General features: G+C 32.6%; 1 protein-coding gene across 3 annotated transcripts in view; it reads left to right on the plus strand.

The window, feature by feature from the left end:
- The window catches only part of BCHE (butyrylcholinesterase), a 77673-nt gene that overhangs the window by 21067 nt on the left and 36861 nt on the right, over window positions 1-19745 (plus strand). For all 3 annotated transcript variants that reach the window (XM_053657799.1, XM_037141100.2, XM_053657798.1), the window contains one exon: window positions 17847-18013. In XM_053657799.1, the coding sequence (XP_053513774.1) occupies window positions 17847-18013 (167 nt within the window). The remainder of the gene's footprint in view (window positions 1-17846; window positions 18014-19745) is intronic.

The following is a 19745-nucleotide window of genomic DNA, read 5'->3' on the forward strand; positions in this document are numbered from 1 at the left end:
TGGAACTCTATATAAAGGTCTGTGGGTTTGGAAATGTGAATGCTATTTGTAGCAGAAATATGTGGTGTTTTGAAGAATTTGTAGGAACAGAAACCTTAACAAAGATTCCAGACAGAACAGGAGGAGAGGAATTAGAATTACAATCTGAAACAACTTTCACAAAGAACTTTACTCCGAAGTGGAGTGAGGAAATCAAATCCAGGTGTGTGGGGACAAGGGCGGGAACGAGACTTTTTTGTTTTTGCTTTTATGTGGGACATATCACAACATGTTTGTATTCTGATGGGAAAAGTACAGTGATTAATGTGACTAATCTGGTTTTGCGTCAGCATCATGATCACCCACCTAATTTCATTACATTATTTATTTTCTTTTAAGAAAACAGTGCATAGAAATACAATGCAAGCCCTTAGAAGTGAGGCCGTTTGTAACTTGGATTTTGTGGAGAACAAACTAAGGGAATCAAAAGATAAGAAATGATGGGGAAGAAAACAACACCCAAATATTTTGAACACCAGAACAATTTATCATGAAATATTTAGTTGATACAGGGTTGGACAAAAGTAGGTTAATAACAATGACAGATATTATAACTGAGTAATACTATAGGAATAAACTATGTTTTGCATACTCATGCCTATAAACCTACTTTCACCCACCCCTGTATGTATTCCACATGAAGGGCTGTATTTATCCCTTGTACCCTATTGACTTGTAATGTGCCCTAAATTTTAGAGAATTATCATTTTGTTTGTTAAGATGAGAGACACATTTATTGGGAGATCACTTTGTAAGTTATATAAATGTCTAACCTTGATGTATACCTGAAACTAATGTAATATTGAATGTCAACTGTAATTGAATAATAAAAATAAAGCAACCCTGATGTTCTGGGGAAAAAGAAAAGATGAAAGACAAATCAGAAGCAGGAGTTTTCTAAGAGTTAAAACAGGAAGCGAGCAACTTTACCACAGACCCAGAGGTCGGAGACTAGCAACAAGGCAAGCAGCTTGGGGAAGAACCTCTGGTATGTGAACCAGTAACAATAGTGACAAAATATTGACCAAAGAGACCATGAAACATACTATGCAGTATCTTCTATGTGTCTTTTAGCATTCAGGGAAATCTGCAGTGTAGAAAAATGAATTGGATAAAATAAAATGACTATGCTATAGTAAAAATAATAGCCCTCGAGGACCACTTTTTGCACATAAGAATTATACTATTAAAATATATTTAATAGTTATTAAATATAAATAATTGTGTTTAGGCAGTTTGAGTGATCCACTTTTGAGCAAAATTGTTTCATTGCTTTTGCTTTTATATTATGGTCTACTAATTAAAATTTAACAAAGCTGCTCTTTCCACGACTGATTTACAAAATAAAAGAATAATTGTATTTGTTTTAGTTATTGATAGTGTACTGCAGCACCTTCATTTGATAATTGTTGTGAAATAAATTTCAGTGAAGTTAACTTATAACAAGTAAATTGTAAAAAAATAGAGGCAACTATCACTAACTGCCTATTTTCATGTACTAACCTTGCCTCAGATGTTTGTATTCTTCCAGAGATTTCCCACAGTTTTATCCTTTGATCTTGCCACAGTTTGTCTTATAAGACAAAATAACCATACCAATTCTTCATTTTATGGTATACTAAAAAACAAAGAAACATTTGTAAGAGGTAAAAAGAGCAATGGCTTGCCTCAAATACCAGTAAGGAAACCAATATCTAACAACTCCCTACTCATTTCAAATGAAGAACTCGGCTCCCCAGATGGTCACTGGAGCAGTCCTGATGGCACATTGCATCCCTAATCTCAGGGGCAATTTGACTGGTGATGACCGTTGCCCCAGTGACATGGCCCACCCTCAAAGTGGAAAGCTGATAACAAAGTGACACACTCAAGGACAGAATGGGAACACATGCTATAAAGTGATAAAGTCATGTGAAATCTGCAGTGAATCCCTTAAAATACACCTTTGCCACACAAATGGAGGGAGTGAATGTACTAGTAGAAATAAACACTCTTCCAGGCCACTATGCAGAGCACATATGAAGATATTTTACATGGGCATAATCTGCTTACTAAGACAATATGGAAAACTTTCACAGACATTCTCTCTGTGATTTTGAATCTACAGCTGGAAAATCACGACATAGACATATATTATTTGTAGCTCATATTGATATAACTGTAGATACTTAAACTAATTCTTCTTGTTAGATATATATATTTAAAAATTCAGTAAGCGACAATTTAACCTACCTAAAACATGCTATTAATGTCTCCCAAGTAAGTCTCAACTTCTATAATTGGATTGAAGATAAAGAATGCATTTAAATCAACTAACACAATGTCTATCACACAGCAATCATGATTAACAAAGATAATTGAGCTATTACTAGAAATCATAAACATAAAAAATTCTAAGATGTGTTAAACTCTACTGAACTCTGTGAAAGACCAAATAAATAGTGGCAATTTTCAATGTTATGTTAATAAAATAATGCTTAGCTTGATGACTTTTTTTTAAGTTTGACAGTAAGGAAATTTAAAGAGAGGCCATGTCCTAGTAGTTGTGTTTAAAGTCAACTTCTATTGTTATAAATTTAATAATCATAATAAGCATGCCACCGTTTTTGGAGAACTATGTATTTTTTACAATATCATATATGTACTTTACTTTGAGAGGTACTGTGATATGAAAGTACGCTACCCTTGGATTACAAAAAAAAAACAATGTATTTTAAAATGCATGAGATATTTAGAGAGGAAAATACCTAACAAACACCTGCTTTATGTGCCACTGACAAACTGATTTTAAATACAAGCAATGGATTAAAATAGCTCTACATGTATAATGACACAGGCATAGACATAATGGGAAGTAACATCTTTTAAAGCATATATACTGTAAAAAACCTTTAAACTCCATTTATGCATCTTAGCTTTTTATTACATAACATTTAAAAAATAAAAGGTGTTCTTTAAGTATTTAAGCTGTATTTAGTATGCTACATAGGAGATACACAGACATGCATATTAAGGCCCTGGCTGGTGTGGCTCAGTGGGTTGGGCATGGTCCTGTGCAATGAAATACTGTGGGTTGGATTCCACATCAGGGCACACGCCTGGGTTGCAGGCCTGATCCCCAGTGGGAGCATGTGAGGGGCAATGGATTGAATGTTTCTCTCCTTTTGTTTCTCCTTCCTTTCCCCTCTTTCTAAATGTCAATAAAAGAAAATATTTTTTAAGCATTCAAATTAAATATCAGTGTAGTCTTGACATAAAAGTTGAATATTTCATATTTTTTAGAAAATTAAAACTGCATGGAATTGGATTTAGCTATTTTTTGTACCTAGACTTTAATATTTTCACTCATGTTGGCTTTACGTCACCTACCCAAACCCGCAAATAGCCCCCATAAAATGAAGGTGAGATGTGTTTACACTATAGAAAAATAAACCTTTATTATTGTTTTGTCATTCCCAAGATAAATATCATATACTATTATGAACACCCATTTATCATAAAAGGAAATCTCATAATTACTTAAGGAATACAAATGGATTGTTCACTTTTTAAATGTACAGCATACGGGAAAAGATGTAGCTTTCTCAGTGCTGACAGTCAATAATGTATATAATCAAATGGAGTAAATAACTCTAATTATATCACTCCATAATTGATTATAGATTTTTTCCACTTCACTTTCATAACTTGCCCATAGATAAGCTTATATTCAGCAGTTTTATAGTATATGCCTCTGTTTTATTGATATGAATAGCATTTTAGAAATATATACATGGCAGTCTAAATGTTAATCAAATTGTCTTCCAAAGTTTTAGCAAAAATAACCATTACCTTTAAAAATTAATTATTTTTTATTCTTAAATATTTATTAAGTATAAAAAAGAGCAAATTGATATCTAATTAAAAAAGAAGATATTTCTTAAAGATGATCTTACCATAATGAATTATGTAGCATTTGCTTATAAAATATCCCTGGAGTATTAATAATTAAACAGAAAAAATACTAAAAGTATATGAAAATTGTTAGTTTCCTTATGATGTCTATAACTGGCATATAGAATAAGTATGTAGTTGAAAAGTCCAATTTTTAAAATTTGATTTTTCATCAGCATCTATGAATTCATAAACAACATCTGACATATCTATCCATCACTACTTTTTCAATAGCTGGTGTCGGAATACTTGACATTATTTAAAATAGGCAGGACCATACTGGGTAGTTGTTTTTTTTTTAGTGAAATTTCACTCAACAAAATCTTAACTACAATAATATTACTGTGAGTAAAATACTGCTTACAATAAAATTTCTAATAACAAAATTTCTTCATTCTGATTGCAATAATTTTTAAATAGATATCTCAGTGTACCGGGCAGTGATAATTTTTTAAAAAACAACTATAAATATTTTCAAACATGTTAAATATGATTGTGTTTTAGATAGGGAGAAATTCAACTATAATTTCTAAGGAAACTTATTGGGCAAACAAACAATCTTCTAGAAAATATTACTTACTTTAAAAATGATCTTTATTATTTGAGATTGTGGCAAAAAAAGAAACAGAAAAGAATATCATATAATGTCAGAAAATAAACAAATACTACAATTCAACTGTAATGTACATCAATCTGCAGAATTTTTTTCTAAACTTCCAAAAATATACCAGATGCTAGAAAGTTGAATAAATTAAAGCGAGGAACCTAATGAAACTTTTTTGTTGTTGTTCTGTAATATTTATCTCAAAAATAAGAAATGAAAATTACTTACTGTTTGAGTTTTTATCTCCATTTTATTAACTAAAAAAACCCTCATGACTTGGTAAGGAGAATATGAAGCATTACGGTTGTAAGCCTAGCAAGGCATTGTTGATGAAAGAAATTTGGAGATATGTGAGTCCACCACATACAAAGATAATTAAAACTTAGTTTGGACAAGTTGGTCAAGGAAGAGGATAGAAGCAGAAAGTAAATTTGAGTTAAGGTGATGCCTTGGGAAACTAGAGTCTAAATGGCTGTTTTTGTTTTAAATTTATTACAAACATTTGAATAACCTGATCTTACTTGCTTCTGGTCACAATGACAGGGATTTTAAAAGTAAGACATAAAGACAGGTAGTATCTTTATCAAAAATCTCTAGGAAGGCAAGCACAATTTTAAAAAGTTTTTCAGGTAAGTTTGGTATGACCCTTAATGAGATGTGTCTCCTCATCACCAACATTTTCTCCTCCTCTTACTTCCTTTTAAATAGAGGACCACTGACTTATAACATAGGAAGGAAAAATATACCTCACATATTCTTTTCAAACTACACACACAAGAGCAGGCTAACAATATAAGAGAAAATAATGGTAGTAACAAAAGAAACACAGCATAAAAATAAATACATATTTAAATAAAAAATACATATTTAAATAATATCCGTATGTATTTAAATTAAATACATACAGATATTATTTTTAACACTGTACAGATAATATAAACTACTGATAAATACGTACCTCATAGAATGTGTTTTTTAAAAACATTGGGTTGAAATTTTTCAAATTACACTTTTAAAAAATGAAATACTATTTAATTTTAATTATTTCTTAATCCTAAAATTATTGAAATAAATCAAATTAAAAACTGAAAATCTTGCCCTGGCTGGTGTAGCTCAGTGGATTGAGTGCAGGTCTGCAAACCAAAAGATCATGGTTTGATTCCCAGTCAGGGCACATGCCTGGGTTGCAGGCCAGTTCCCAGCAAGGGACACACGAGAGGCAACCATACATTGATATTTCTCTCCTTCTCTTCACCTCTAAAGATAAATAAATAAAATCTCTTTAAAAACGATTTAGAACCTATTAAAATAAATAAATAAATAAATACTGAAAATATAAATGCTCACTTACATATGAATATCTAGATGTTTGTTTCATCTCCAAAAAGAAACAAAAAATCTTGTTTTTTTGTTAACTTTCAACAAATTATTACGGTTTAAAAACTGAAAGAGCAAAAGCTGTAGAGGAAAGAGCAAAAGATGATACACTTAATTTTGAACTCTATTCTTACCACGTAGTTGCTAAGGGAATTAATTCCTCTGTGTCTGTATTTCCTTAAAAAAAACCTACCTCACAGCTTTTTTGGGAAAACATATCCAGTAATGTGTATGCTGCTGTAGAAAGCCTACAAGCAACAGCCGGAATGGACTGTTCACTATGATCTTCACTATTGCCCTGCCATTCTCATCAAATTTGTACTTCTACTCATTAAACATTTTTTATAAATATGTTTTTTTACTTTTGAAATATTTTATTTATTAATTATAGAGAGGAGAAGGGAGGGAGAAAGAGAAGGGGAAAAATATCAAGATATGGTGGCCTTTTGAACACCCCTTACTGGAGACCTGGCCTGCAACCCAGGCAAGTGCCCTGACTGAGAATCTTAACCTGTGATCTTTTGATTAGCAGGTTGGTGCTCAATCTACTAAGCCATACCAGCCAGGGCTCATTTAACATTTTAATCCATCATGGTTCTGAATACTCTGAAGAGATATTTAATGTGTACTTTACAATCATTCTTTGCAAAATGCTTTCACATCCCTATTTCACAAATCAATCTATGATTCATGAGTTAGGCAAATTGCCCAAGGTCACACCAAATAACATTTTTAATAAATGCTTTTTCTATCTCATTTCTTAATACTAAAATTGTTTTCAAATTATTATACCTAAAGTAATTCTCTAGAGTGCCTAGTGTCAGAAAAAACATAACAAACTTTGTCATAAAATGGATATATTGCAGGAATATTGCATATCTTTATAAAACTACCATTCTCTACATATAAAATAATTTTATTTCACTTCTCAGATGGACATTTTCAGATTTCTATTTTAAAAGTTATATTTATTACTTTTATTTATTGTATTTCATATTTATATTTTAAATCTCATAATTATATATTCATATAAACTGTTGAAAACATATCTGATCATATCAAGAAATGTGTATATAGCTCTAATTATAAAAAAGCATACACTTTAATGGAAACAATACTTTTAATTCTTCAGCATTACCTTAGATATTTTTGCATAAAATGTCTTCCAGGCAACACTACCTTTAAATGAACAAGTTAGTAAATCATACTTTTCAGTAGAGAATAATTATCACTGTAGTTTTTATTGTAGTCCCTCTGTCTTGGATATAGAAAGTGAAATCTTGCAACTGACTTAGCTGTAATTAGTAAGTCATTCAGAAGTCACATACATCATTGTCACTAAAGTAGAGTCTGGAAGAAATAGCCTGAGCTGTATTTAGAATCTATGAGAACTGCAAAGTCCACTCTGCTCCTCCTTCTCACATTTCTCTTTCTAGGTAAGAGCCAGAAAGCTGTAGCCAAGATGCAGGGCAGGAAGTAAGGTTTGCTTGCATAATCCTACTTCAGTTCCTCTTACAACAATTTTCTGTGACTTAATAGCCCATTATGGATATTCGCATGCTCTTTATGGATATTTGGCTATACATCTTGTCTTTATTCATAGACAATATTACCATCTGAATTTTTAAATATTTATTGCACTTTTATTTTTTATTTTCATGGATTAAATTGATGGATCTCTGAGATCAGGGACTTCATCAGTTCTGTTCACTGCTCTGTGCATTGTCTATAGAAAAGTTAATAAATTTCCATGAATGAATAACAAACAGCTTCCTAAAAAATGTTCAACGTTTTATTATGGATTCAAAAATATTCAACAGAATACTGGCTATCAAGTAATACATCTCCCCATAGAAAGGCCTCATTGTCTCACAAATGAAGAGGTTATCTTTGGTCCTTAGGGAAAAAAATGTGCTTGTGTGAGGACATAAATGTTTCTACCTTCAAGTAAAACAAAAAGTCTGTCATTAAGGAGATGTTAGGTATGTGCTATGTGGGCAAAAGCAAAGAACATTTGGGTACAATTTATATAAAGACCAGTATTAGTATAAAAAAGTTCTTTCTAGAATGAGTGAAAAAGTAACCCCAGCCCCTGAAATTCCAGTAGGGCTTGAATACAAGTCTGTTTTAACAACTAGAGTTAGTAATGAGTAAAGTTGTCTGGGGTTGGAATGATCTTGTCCAGAAAAGGACATGCACCTGAGTGTGGGAAATTAGCATATAGAAGCTAGAATACCTTTCTGCATATTTGTTAGAATAAAATGCTGAATAGGAGATTAGAGAGCATTACTTCAAGAAAATTTCAAGTTTATTTGAAGAACATAACATGTACCTTTGAGTATAAATGTAAAAATGATATAAGTAATAGAAAATCTAGGGGAAATCTCCAGAAAAAACTTAACTGCAATAATGTAAGAAATGGACATCTTTAATTATAAAATATTTTCAACTCCATGCTAATAAAATATGATGCTTAAATGATTAATAATTGAAGGCTTAAATGAGATATTGTAAACATGTTCAATAATGAAAAATATAGGGTGATTTTTAATTTAATAAGTATTTGTCAATTAACATAATAGAAGAATATATATTGAAAAATAAGATAGGCTATTATATGGTAAGTAACAAACATTTACTGTTTATCTCTTTGATGTAAGTATAGATTTAATATTACTTAGATAAAGTGTTTTCATCCATTACTTAAATTATACAAAATTAATCATTCAAATAGTATTATTTTATATGATAACCATATTAATGATTACAAATGGAATATGGTTGGCCGCTCACTTTGGCAAATTTCCCAAGCATGATTTGGGGGTTTATTTTGTATTGCAGTAAAAAACTGTTTGTTGTGCTAAAAGTTTCCTTCAAAAATAGTGTCATTTTCTTATATACACCTTAACATGACATATTCATTTTACCCTACTTTCCCTAGAAATGTTGTTTTGTAAATATAAAAATAAAATCAAATATATACATTTTAAAAATTTTAGTTTGCAATGTTTTCATCATATTACTTAAATATTTTCTTTGAAAAGTGGAGGTACTTCTGTGAGTATCTTTACAATAGCATTGCACTTGTACTCAACTACAGCATAATGGTTTCCTCATTTCAGCGAGCTCCCGAGTAGACAGAACTTTCGCCCATCAGCTTTCACTAGGCACTGACTGTACCAGGTTACATGGGTGAAAACAGGCTCACTCTCTGCTCTCACAGAATTTTCCTGTCGAATGGAGAAGATCAGTCAATATAGGAACATCCAACAAATAGGGTTCTAAAGGAAATAACTTTGAATTCAAGAAGAATTATCTGATAAGCTCAAATTATCCATTGGAGGAAAAATTATAATATTTTAAGGTTGTGCATGATTTTTTAGAGCATTTCATTTCCCTGGCCCTTTGTCAAATTAATGTTCCCTTAAAATCAAGCTACTTAAAGACTTTTGTGTGCTGCTACAAAATTGAGTTTCCATAACTTTTCCTTGAAATTGCCCAGGCTTATTCCTGGAAGAGTGGGCTTGTTGTCATCAGCTTTATGGAACAGACTAGAGCAAATTGTTGTGAAGAAGAATGAAACTGATAGAATTTGGAGGACTCAAAAAGACTCAAAAGGACTCAAAAACACTAATTTGTTTCAAGTTTGGGATTATTATCTTATCCATAGACACTGCTGTCTGACTTCTTATTAAAATAAGTGCTCTGGCGTCATATATGCAAGTGCTTTGGAACTTTCCACAAACCTTCAGGCTGTAGCCCCTCTGAGATTCATGTGATTCCATCTCAAAGGCAGCAGCTGCTCTACTGACACTAGAAAAGAGGTAGGTACAGACAAAATTATAGCAATAGTTCTTCTGTCACTAGTGAACAACACTTAGAAATTAGGCAAGATATCTGTATGCATTTATTAAGCTAGTAAAAAAAGAAAGGATGCAAGAAAATAAAAAAGGAAAGGAGAAGAATATAAAAAGAATTATATATACATATAATTATATGTAACATATAATTATATGTATAATATGATATATTATATGAATAAATTATATAATATACAATATATTGAATATTGAACACATGATTATATAATTTATAAATATGTTATTTACTAATGGGAGCTTCAGTTGCATCTGGCACTTGGTTATGGTAAATTGTGCTGCTATGAACATTGGGGTGCATGGGTTCTTTTGGATTGGTGTTTCAGGGCTCTTAGGTATAATCTCAGCAGGGGAATTGCTGGGTCAAAAGGTAGTTGTTGCAGACCCTGTCCAGCATAGTCTGCCTGTTGTGGTATATGATGAGAATCAATGTACTGGCGACAGTAACCCTGTGTGGAAAAAGGGAACAGGCACGACTACTCTCTCAAGGGGAGAGTGCCTATGGTATCTCGGCCACTCCCTCATGAGAGGAGCACCCTGACCCTTGCCTAGACAGGCTTTTATTGTTTTCCTGGGGTCTTACATCATAGAAAGATTTATTATCTATCACATAGAATATTATTGTCTACATTCTAGGTACAATCAAGGAAATAAAAACATGCAGAGGGGAATGACGATGAGCTGATTAGCTCTGTCCTTGGGAAAACTCATACAGTCTTTGGATATTACCTTGAAGATAGACAATACACATTTGTTGTTTTAGACCAGGGTGATGGAGTTTTAGCAAGAGCAAGCCATAACAATCTGTATGCATTTTCTAGGCCTGATTTTCATGGGAAAACTTGGTTTGAAGGTCTGGCTCCTGCCCACCACTTCACTTCTGTAGGTTTTCCATACAGAGCTGAGTCACATTTGCCAGGCCAAGACAAACCAGTCCCCTATAATTCCTCCCTTTTTTGTTTTTTGTTAAGGCTGTTGTGGTAATATATTCTACAAGACTTGCTACTTGCTGGTCTCTTTTGCGACCCTGGGCAAATAATTTGTAAATGCATCATAATATGCAAAACATTATTAAAATTAGTATCCTGCTTAGTTAAGTGTTGAATGTCTTGTAATTGTTGGTGTAACTCTAGTTGCAATTTATTGATTTTTCCCTCTAAATTAGTAGAAAAAGCTCCTCTTAGGTGATGTTGAATATTACTCCAGGAGTATTGGCTGGAGTTCTATTGTAGTGGGGTGACACACAGTCTGGAGAAACCAGGATCACAGGTCAGCTGCTGATGGAGTACTAGGGCATCCTGGAGTTCATCGATTCAGTTGAGTGCTGATTCAACTGCAGAAAGTCAAGTCAGGATTTCTTGATCAATCTGGGCCTGTTGAAGCATTTCTAAAGTGGAGTTGGTTAAGAGAACATCAACAGTATGAGCAATTTGAACTGACCTGAGGCCAGCGGTTCCCATGGCTGCAGCAGCTGTGACAACTATACCAGAGACAATAAATGCAATCAGAGTGCCAACAAACCACTGGACTCTTGAAGAGGCCAGTGCATTTTTAAGCACTATTATGCCACGGGGATCTTCCCATTTTCTGGTTACATTAACTGGCACCCACATCTGAGTTTGTCTTCTAACTATATAAACTGTAGTGAGGCTTGACTGAGTAATATTGAGATGAGTAAGACAGCTGGCATGTATGGAGCCTGCCAGAACAGGCAAAGAATCAATTTTTGCTGATTTATTATAAAAGACTTGAGCTGTCCCTGGAGTTGCCAAAAACATGTAAGGGTGGGAGGTGCAAACTGTGACCCAGTCTTGTCTTAAAGGGCCACCCTGATAGAGGGTTTTAAAAAATTTTTTATACAGGCGTTTTCTAGCAATAAAAGGCAAGCCTATTTTTCATTAGTTGTAATGCCAAGGGCTAGTGTGGTTGGGAGAAACAATTCTGATTATAGGTGCCCCAGTACTGGGCCCCTCCTACCACATATTAATATATGGGACTTTAGGCAGGGCTGAAACTATTGTTTTGTCAGACTTAGCCAGTACTTTCCAAATAGCTCCCCAGTTCTCTACTATAAAAGGACTTTTGGGGAGAAAAGCAATAGTAGCATTTGGTCTTCTGCACAAAGACCAAGAGACTGAGTCTTTGTGGCTCTTGTCTAAAGTATAAGGAGGAATTGGAGAGGAATTGAGTATGATAAATCCTCTCCTGGGCATGCAGGCCAATTATAGTTACTATGGAAAACTGATAGTAATCACTGTATTGCTCTTTGCTTGCAGCATAAATTTGCTTCTTTAAAGGAAAACACAAAGTGTCAATAAGAACAGAAAAAATAAATTAGTAAATACTTAGCAACATAAACTGTCTTTTTTGGCACCAGAATCCAGTGCTTGTTTTCTTCTAGTTGGCCAGTGTCAGCTGGGCCACCTGGTCTGCTAGCTGATCCGTTTTCATCTCCAGGTAGCAGAGCTTGTCTGTTTTGTGATAAAGCTTCACCCTTTTAGCTGGAAGCTAAACAGGACCTAAATTTTTAGATGAATCATCTAAAATTTACCTTGTATGTTGTATTTAGGTTTATTTTTTAAATCATTTTTTAGACCGATGTTTCTTCTTACTTTGCCTGGCATCTGTTTTTATAGCACATGTCTAACTGCGTTATAATGTAATTGGCCTTTGCCCATTGCTAATGCTAAAGTCTCACCCCATATTACGCAGTTCTCATGTTACCTCAGTTGCTAATTAATCTTCAAATTGAAAGATGATGTACAGCTAAATATACCTCAATTTTCTAACGGTATTTTTAAAGCTGAAATGTAATCTGTTTCTTTTTATCAGTGTCGAGTGGAAATAAATATTCCTCTCCTTTTTTGTCCTCTACTAGAAAGTTTGGGTCATTGATGTATTTTTTCAGAGAATTTGGTAACAAAATCACAGTTTATATATTTCCTTTTGGATTCCCTTCCAGTCTCTTTTCTTCCCTTCGTTTTCCTTCCTGTCCCTTCTATTCTCTTTCTCATACAGATATATATTCCAATCTCTCTGTGAAGAAGCTGAGAATGTATCCCAATCAGTAGTTAAGAATGATATAATAAAAATTAATAACCAAATTGAACACAGACTCTATTTCCATATTATGTTTAGATTTAAGAAGGAGTTTGTAGACACTTTCTGAATCACTGCAAATGTCCCCACTGTAGCAACTCAATCCAGCCCCTCAGGTGACCAGATTCCTGCCTAGACAAACCTGTTGGAGTGAGGAGGAAACTTAACAAACTAAGGAATCCAGGGAAATTTTCTTTGAAAATTATTGCCCTTGTTTCTGCAGTTTTCAAAGAAAATGTAAAGTAATAGGAGAAAGCGAATAACAAATAAAAACTAGATCTAGATATTTGCATTACATATAATCTAAACTAAATATAATTCAAATATAATCCACTTATAAAGAATACTCTATGCATGACTACATTATTATACACTCCAAGGTGCTTTAGTAACTGATATTTTTGTCTTTATTCATCCAGAGGAAAAACAGTATAGACAGTGAGCCTAGATGGAGGACATAATTGAACAGGCTTAGGGGACACTCATGCACATTATTATTTTTCATCAGCTGATACAGGACTTTGAAGATAAATATAGTATTATTGTGTCATTAGGCACTTGAAGACTCAATGGGAGTTTTCAAGTTTTTAATCTTTAAAGTAATGTTTACAAGACATTTATCTTAACATATGAGAATAAAGTGAATTTCTCTTTTCTAATACTATGAAAAATAATAATTTATAACAGATACTAAATTAATGCAAATATTATCCAAAGTTCTGAAGGCTATTCACTTCACATTTTAACAAATATTTCAGAACTTTCTCTTTAGGTTTATGATAGATGCTGAGCATGCAAAATGCTCAAAATATACTCATTATTTATATAATTTGACATCTTTACAGTGAGGTGCAATAGAATGTTATGATATACATTAAATTTTTATGTAACTAATATTTGTTCAATTGTGTTTGGTTTCTTTAATATTCAAGTTGCAGAATATAGGCACACATGGACACATGCATGTATATGCACAAATATGCATATGTAATATGTATAATATACAAGACTCAAGCAGAAATAGGCATATTTGTATATCTATGCAAAGAAAAGTTGTTTAAACTATTTCATTTTTATGAATATTCATCTTAGACGCTTATAGAAAACCATGAAGTTCAGTATAAGAAGTTTTCTAAAACCAATCAATTTAGGATTAGCTTTGTAGATTAAAATGAAGCCAGTATGATTGAGATATTGGAAATGAATTAATAAATTACTACAAAGTGGCTATAATAGAATTCAGTGGGTCCTAAACTCATCTTGGTTGATTATATAGTTAAAAATAAATGTAATTGTTAATAACTTAACAAAGCTCTCTTTTAGTCAGCTATAATATTGCACAGGTTTTGGAACACTTAATTAAACCAAATCAATAATGAAATTTGGTTAAGTTCAAAAATGTATTGCAGTCACAGAAAATTCCCCTAGAAGGAGTCAAAAACTTCTTTTTATGTCTATCTCTATTGTCAGGAGTTTTCTGTATACAAAATGAAGCCAAGAATATGATTTTAGGAAAAGCATGATCTCTTGTATTCTTTGCTGCTTATTAGTGTCGCTGTTTCATCTGTGTCTCCATCATTATTACACCCCCTCACTGCTGCCCCCCTCACTGATACTTACTGCTTATTTCCTATTATTTCCTATTATCTCCATTTTATTATCTCTAGCACCTAACAGATGTTACAAAGATAATATACCTTTTTTGGTTAAAATAAAATCTAAATTTTTCAAACCTACTTAAAAAGATAAGCATAACAGAAGATCTGTAGATTACTTTTAGATATTGCAAAGTACAAAAATAATATGATAATAAAAATAAAACAAAAAATTTTTAAATTCACTCTTTATTTCACTTGTTCATAGAAAATTTTAGGCATTAGCATTTAAAAGTCTCTATTTTGTTATAAGAACAGAATTTTTCTTAAATAGCAAGGTTAAAAAGTTTAAACGCATCTTATAATGTTGAGATTATAATTATATGTGTTTTATAATTATATATCTGGAAAATATGTTGTATTTCACAAAGTTTTTTTAATTGTTACAGATAGGAAGAGACTAATATCTCTTGTTAAACTTTAAAGTCTTTGGAGATTTCTTCAAATTACAGAGTAAAATGCTTCATCCCTTCAATAGCTATTTTAATCACTTCTTGAAAACTCAATGTGCATCCATAGGCAAAGGAACTGTATTATCTCTGCATTGTAATTTGGAGTGTCATGAGTTATTTCATAAGACAACGTTTGTTAAATCAACACTGGCAGTGCCATTACTGCTTTGCTGTTGAACTCAAGTACAAGTCAGCTCTGCTTAAGTCGCCATTTGCCCAAGCCAGAAATGAATGTGCAGTTAAAATGTTGTCATAAGTTAATTAGAGTGCAGTTAGAAAGCAAGTGGGCAATTTAGGAACATAAGAATTGCTATAACGAATCAGACCAATGATTATTCCGGCTGAACATCCGGCCTCCAGCAGGTCTACTTGTTGGTTTCCAAGGCTTTAAAGGAAAAAAGAAAGACTCAATAATTCACCTAGACAAGTGTGCCATCTGTGAACTGGAGAAATTGCTTCATGACCTCTCTCAAATAATATCCTAAAGCAGGAGGTTTCAATCTTGTTATGTTATGGGTTTAGCTTGAATAGCTCTGCTTATTAATAGGTCTTATTAAATCATCCAATTCTTAAGTAAAATCAACTAGTCCATCAAAAGCTACTTATCGCTTAAGCACCCGAATTCATGGTTGAGTATGTTTGCATCTATTATAACATATAAATTGGTTGTTTGATGTAAGTTCTTGATGGCAAAATCTGCCTCTAGATAATCATGTTGGACAAAAGTCTGCTTCTCTTTCCAAAATCCACTGTGTTCACAGGCTTGCGGTAAAAAAGAAAATATATTTGCTATTGCTACTGCCAACTTCCCTTCTGTACACAAAGTATTGAGTGATGAAGAATTTTATGTGCTGAACTTTCAGGAAAATTCAGCTGGAATTTTTTGTATATGACTTTGCTTAAGGCAGAAGGCCTCTAAGAGAAAGGAATGGCTTGTTAATCCTCATCACTGTAATCTTCTGTTTATGATGAAAGTACCTGTGACTATTTTTACAGGTTGCTTAATTATTCTAGATATTACCCCTAGGTCAATAATTCAAAAAATGTTTTATTCACAGTAAGCCATTTAGTAAAAAAAAAAATCTCCCCCAAATAGTAAGTACCTACAGGCTAAAGTCTAAACCGTTTTTCTAGACTGTCAGTTCTTAATGTAATAACACTAACATCTTAAAGCTATAACTCTAATAGCATATCCCTGTCCTAGAACCCAAGAAAACTAGGTTTCATTAGTATTTGAACTAAAATGAACACTCGTTATTTCTGCCTATATTAATTCTGTTCCCTTTCTTCAGTTTTCCCAAATTTTTTGTTCCTTGTATCCTCTCCTTCAGCTGGAGTTCATTTCTTCAGTTACTATCCTTCCAAACATAGTAATTGTTCCCCCTTCTGATGATGTGCCCTGCTGGTTATACTTGGTTTAGGCTACCATACCTTGGTGGTTCTTTATTTTCATGGATATGCTTGTTTGTACATACCCTGAAGGAAACTGTTTCCAATATTTATTTCTATTTCTGGTGCCTTGAGCAATGTTTGTCTCACAATTATTGCTTAAAATATATATTAAAGGAAAACCTATGGATTTGCTACTTGGAGCCACTTTTGCAATGTTCACCATTGGAATTTCCATCTGTGTGATCAAAGTAGTACTGCATTACTGAGTGCTGTAAAGGTGTGAATGAGGCCAGAATTATAAATTTCTAAAAATAGAGTCAAGTGATATTGATGTAAAAACCACAATAACACTGTTATCCTTGTGCCTGAGTTCTTTCTCTTTTGATGGGTATCTCCATCCCGCAACCCCACCTCCACAACTGTCATCCTGCTCACTGGTCATGAGTCTGTCTCTATTTTGCTTGTTAGTTCTGTTTGTTCATAAGATTCTACATACTGCATTTGTTTTCCTGTGGGGGTTAGAGGGAAGGTAGAAGAGGGCATATGAGAAAAAATAGTAATTGAAAAAACAATAAGAATGGACTATTAAAAATATAATGAGAGGTATGAAAATTATCATCACAAAAAGGAAATATACAAGTTTTGAATCAGATGTATGATGTTAGGGAATAAAATACTTTCAAGCAGAAGTAATAGCTGAAGCAAAGGCAAAGTAATTAAAATAAAGAAGGAAATTACTAAGGAACTATTCCTAATTTCTGTTGGTTGGCTTATGAAGAAAATATCTGAAAATAAGCTTGGAAACATGGGTGGCATCATATTTATTAACCTTTATCTGAACTCACTTGGAGTTATTAAAAGGATTTTATTTAAAAAAAGAGGATTTTGTTCTGTGAACAGATCTTCAAGAAGGTAAGATCAACTTAAAAGTGAGACTAAAGGCAGTTTCCTGGAGTAATGTGTTTATTACATAATAAGGAAATGTGTAACTGGTCCCATACTCAGTCAATAAGGATAATGGATAGAATGAAATAGATGCAAGAGATGTTTAGTAGATGTTATTAATGTTTGTTGTGAAAGACTGAGCCTGGAACAAGGGAAAAGATGAAAAAATAATAACACTAACCTTTAAGCATATTTTAAAAAATCATTACAGAATAGAAAATATGTTTTTATGAGTATTATTTATGCAGAAACACATGTAAAAAGTTCTCCAAATTTTACTTCCCCCAATTTTAACTGACATACTGCTTCAAGGTACTGAAAACATTCAACCAAGTTCACTTATGCTTGACCTTATTAACACAGATGCACAATTTTTTCTGACTTGTTAAAAACCTCTGTTTTCTGAGAACAATATTTTTATCTAACAATGGTTTCAGTAGAGCTATAGCGTCTTTTTCTTTTTCTTTTTTAGAAATCCAGATGGCAACCAGAATAGCAGCACCAGGTGGCCTGTCTTCAAAAGCACTGAACAAAAATATTTAACCTTGAACACAGAGTCACCGAAAGTCTATACTAAGCTACGTGCTCAACAATGCCGATTCTGGACACTGTTCTTTCCCAAAGTCTTGGAAATAACAAGTGTGTGGTTTTAGTACTTAGTTAAATAATTGCTTGTGGGTTATGTAAAAGCGGGAAAGGTTAGACTCTCCAAGCTATGGTTGATGGAGTTAATCTGTGGCTTTATAATTACTTGATTCCAGTAAGTACATTATATTAATGACATTCTTCCAGTAAGTTTGGGTATGTTTTGAGGGCTTACTACATGAGTAATATTTTTGTAGTTAAATGAATAAACCTAAAATACAAATTTTTCCCTAGAAGAACATAAAACAGTTGTGGAACTAAAATAGGGTACTACTTGCTAGTCAGCCATTTTTGTGAAATTAATTAATGGTAATGAATAAATAAATATATAAACTACATAGTGTCTATAACTACAACTAGAACAAAATATAATTTATACTCAGTGAGAGATAAAACAAATTTATTGATAGTGGAACTTTTTATCAGTAAAAGAGAAGAAACTCTAAAATTTACATTTAAAGCACAATATAAATATTTCTAAATGTATTCAGAACTTGGAGATATTTATGTAAGAACATGTACATATATTACATAATGCCATAAATGGAGAGTAATTTAGTTAACTAGTCTTCAAGAAGTGATTTCCTAGAATTATGTAGGGAAATATGAAGAAACTTGGTTCAAAATATATTATTTGAAAATTTATTAGTGAAAAATTATTTAAATCAACTTGAATATCCAACATGAACAATCACATCTTTTGTGATAGTAAAAAAAAAATTCAATTCAATGCCTGGGTTTAAAATGAGCAGCTGTTTATAATCCATTTGACTTTTCTAGGCAATTTTTACCTAATTTTTTTCAAATCAAAGTAATTGACTTTTAACCTTTAGACATATTGCTGGCCACTTCCTTTACACTTTACTATTCTGTTCATCATAACACTGTAGTTTTCAGACTATATATTAAATGTCACAAATTAACAGATGTGTTTAGTTTCTTATTTAAAGAGAGAAGGGGTTAGTTTCAGACAAATAGGGGCACCTCAACTCTATTTTATTGTTCAATATGCCTTCTGATTATCACACATTATTCATCAAATTATAATTATGTACTCCATCTGTCTGGGAAATGTTTCTTACATACCAGTGTTCTGCAAGTTATCAAATGTTTGTGACATAATATATGTCCAGGGATGGGCTCCGCATCCCTTGGCAGAGATACAGTGATGCCCTTGTGACTTCTGGGTGTGAATAACAATGAAGTAACATGTTTAATCTGCCAAGGGAAGAGGTACCATTTAACATATCACACACTACACATTCCTAGTCTTTACTTAAATATTTGAAATCAGGTCATCATTTGAGAAAAATTAAGAGAGAGGTTGGAGGGATTGTAAATGACTAACTAATTATAGGCCAAACTGAGCTATTCTGGTTCAGTCACATATGCTCTATTGCGATCTATTTGTTGATAAAATGAAATTTAAAAATTAGCAGTATCTGAAGATGTACTTCAAAGTCTCTATCTCTAAATATTAAACTGCCATTAAGTAGATTTAATAAACAAAATTTGAACATTTTAGCTAGCTTCTGCTCCTTCTTATGCGGTGCTGAACAGCTTTGTAGTTTGAGCAGCACTGTGGGGAGATGTCCTGCTAGCTCTGGGTTAGTGTTTCCATGTGTCCTGAAAATATAACAATATTTTAACACTATTCGTCTCAGAGACTTTATTAAAAAAATTACATTAAATGTATTTTATACATTTTATAGTAAATGCATGTGGT

This window comes from Artibeus jamaicensis, unplaced genomic scaffold, assembly GCF_021234435.1.
Source record: "Artibeus jamaicensis isolate MK-2021 breed Jamaican fruit bat unplaced genomic scaffold, CSHL_Jam_final scaffold_474, whole genome shotgun sequence".
Classification (NCBI taxonomy): domain Eukaryota; kingdom Metazoa; phylum Chordata; class Mammalia; order Chiroptera; family Phyllostomidae; genus Artibeus; species Artibeus jamaicensis.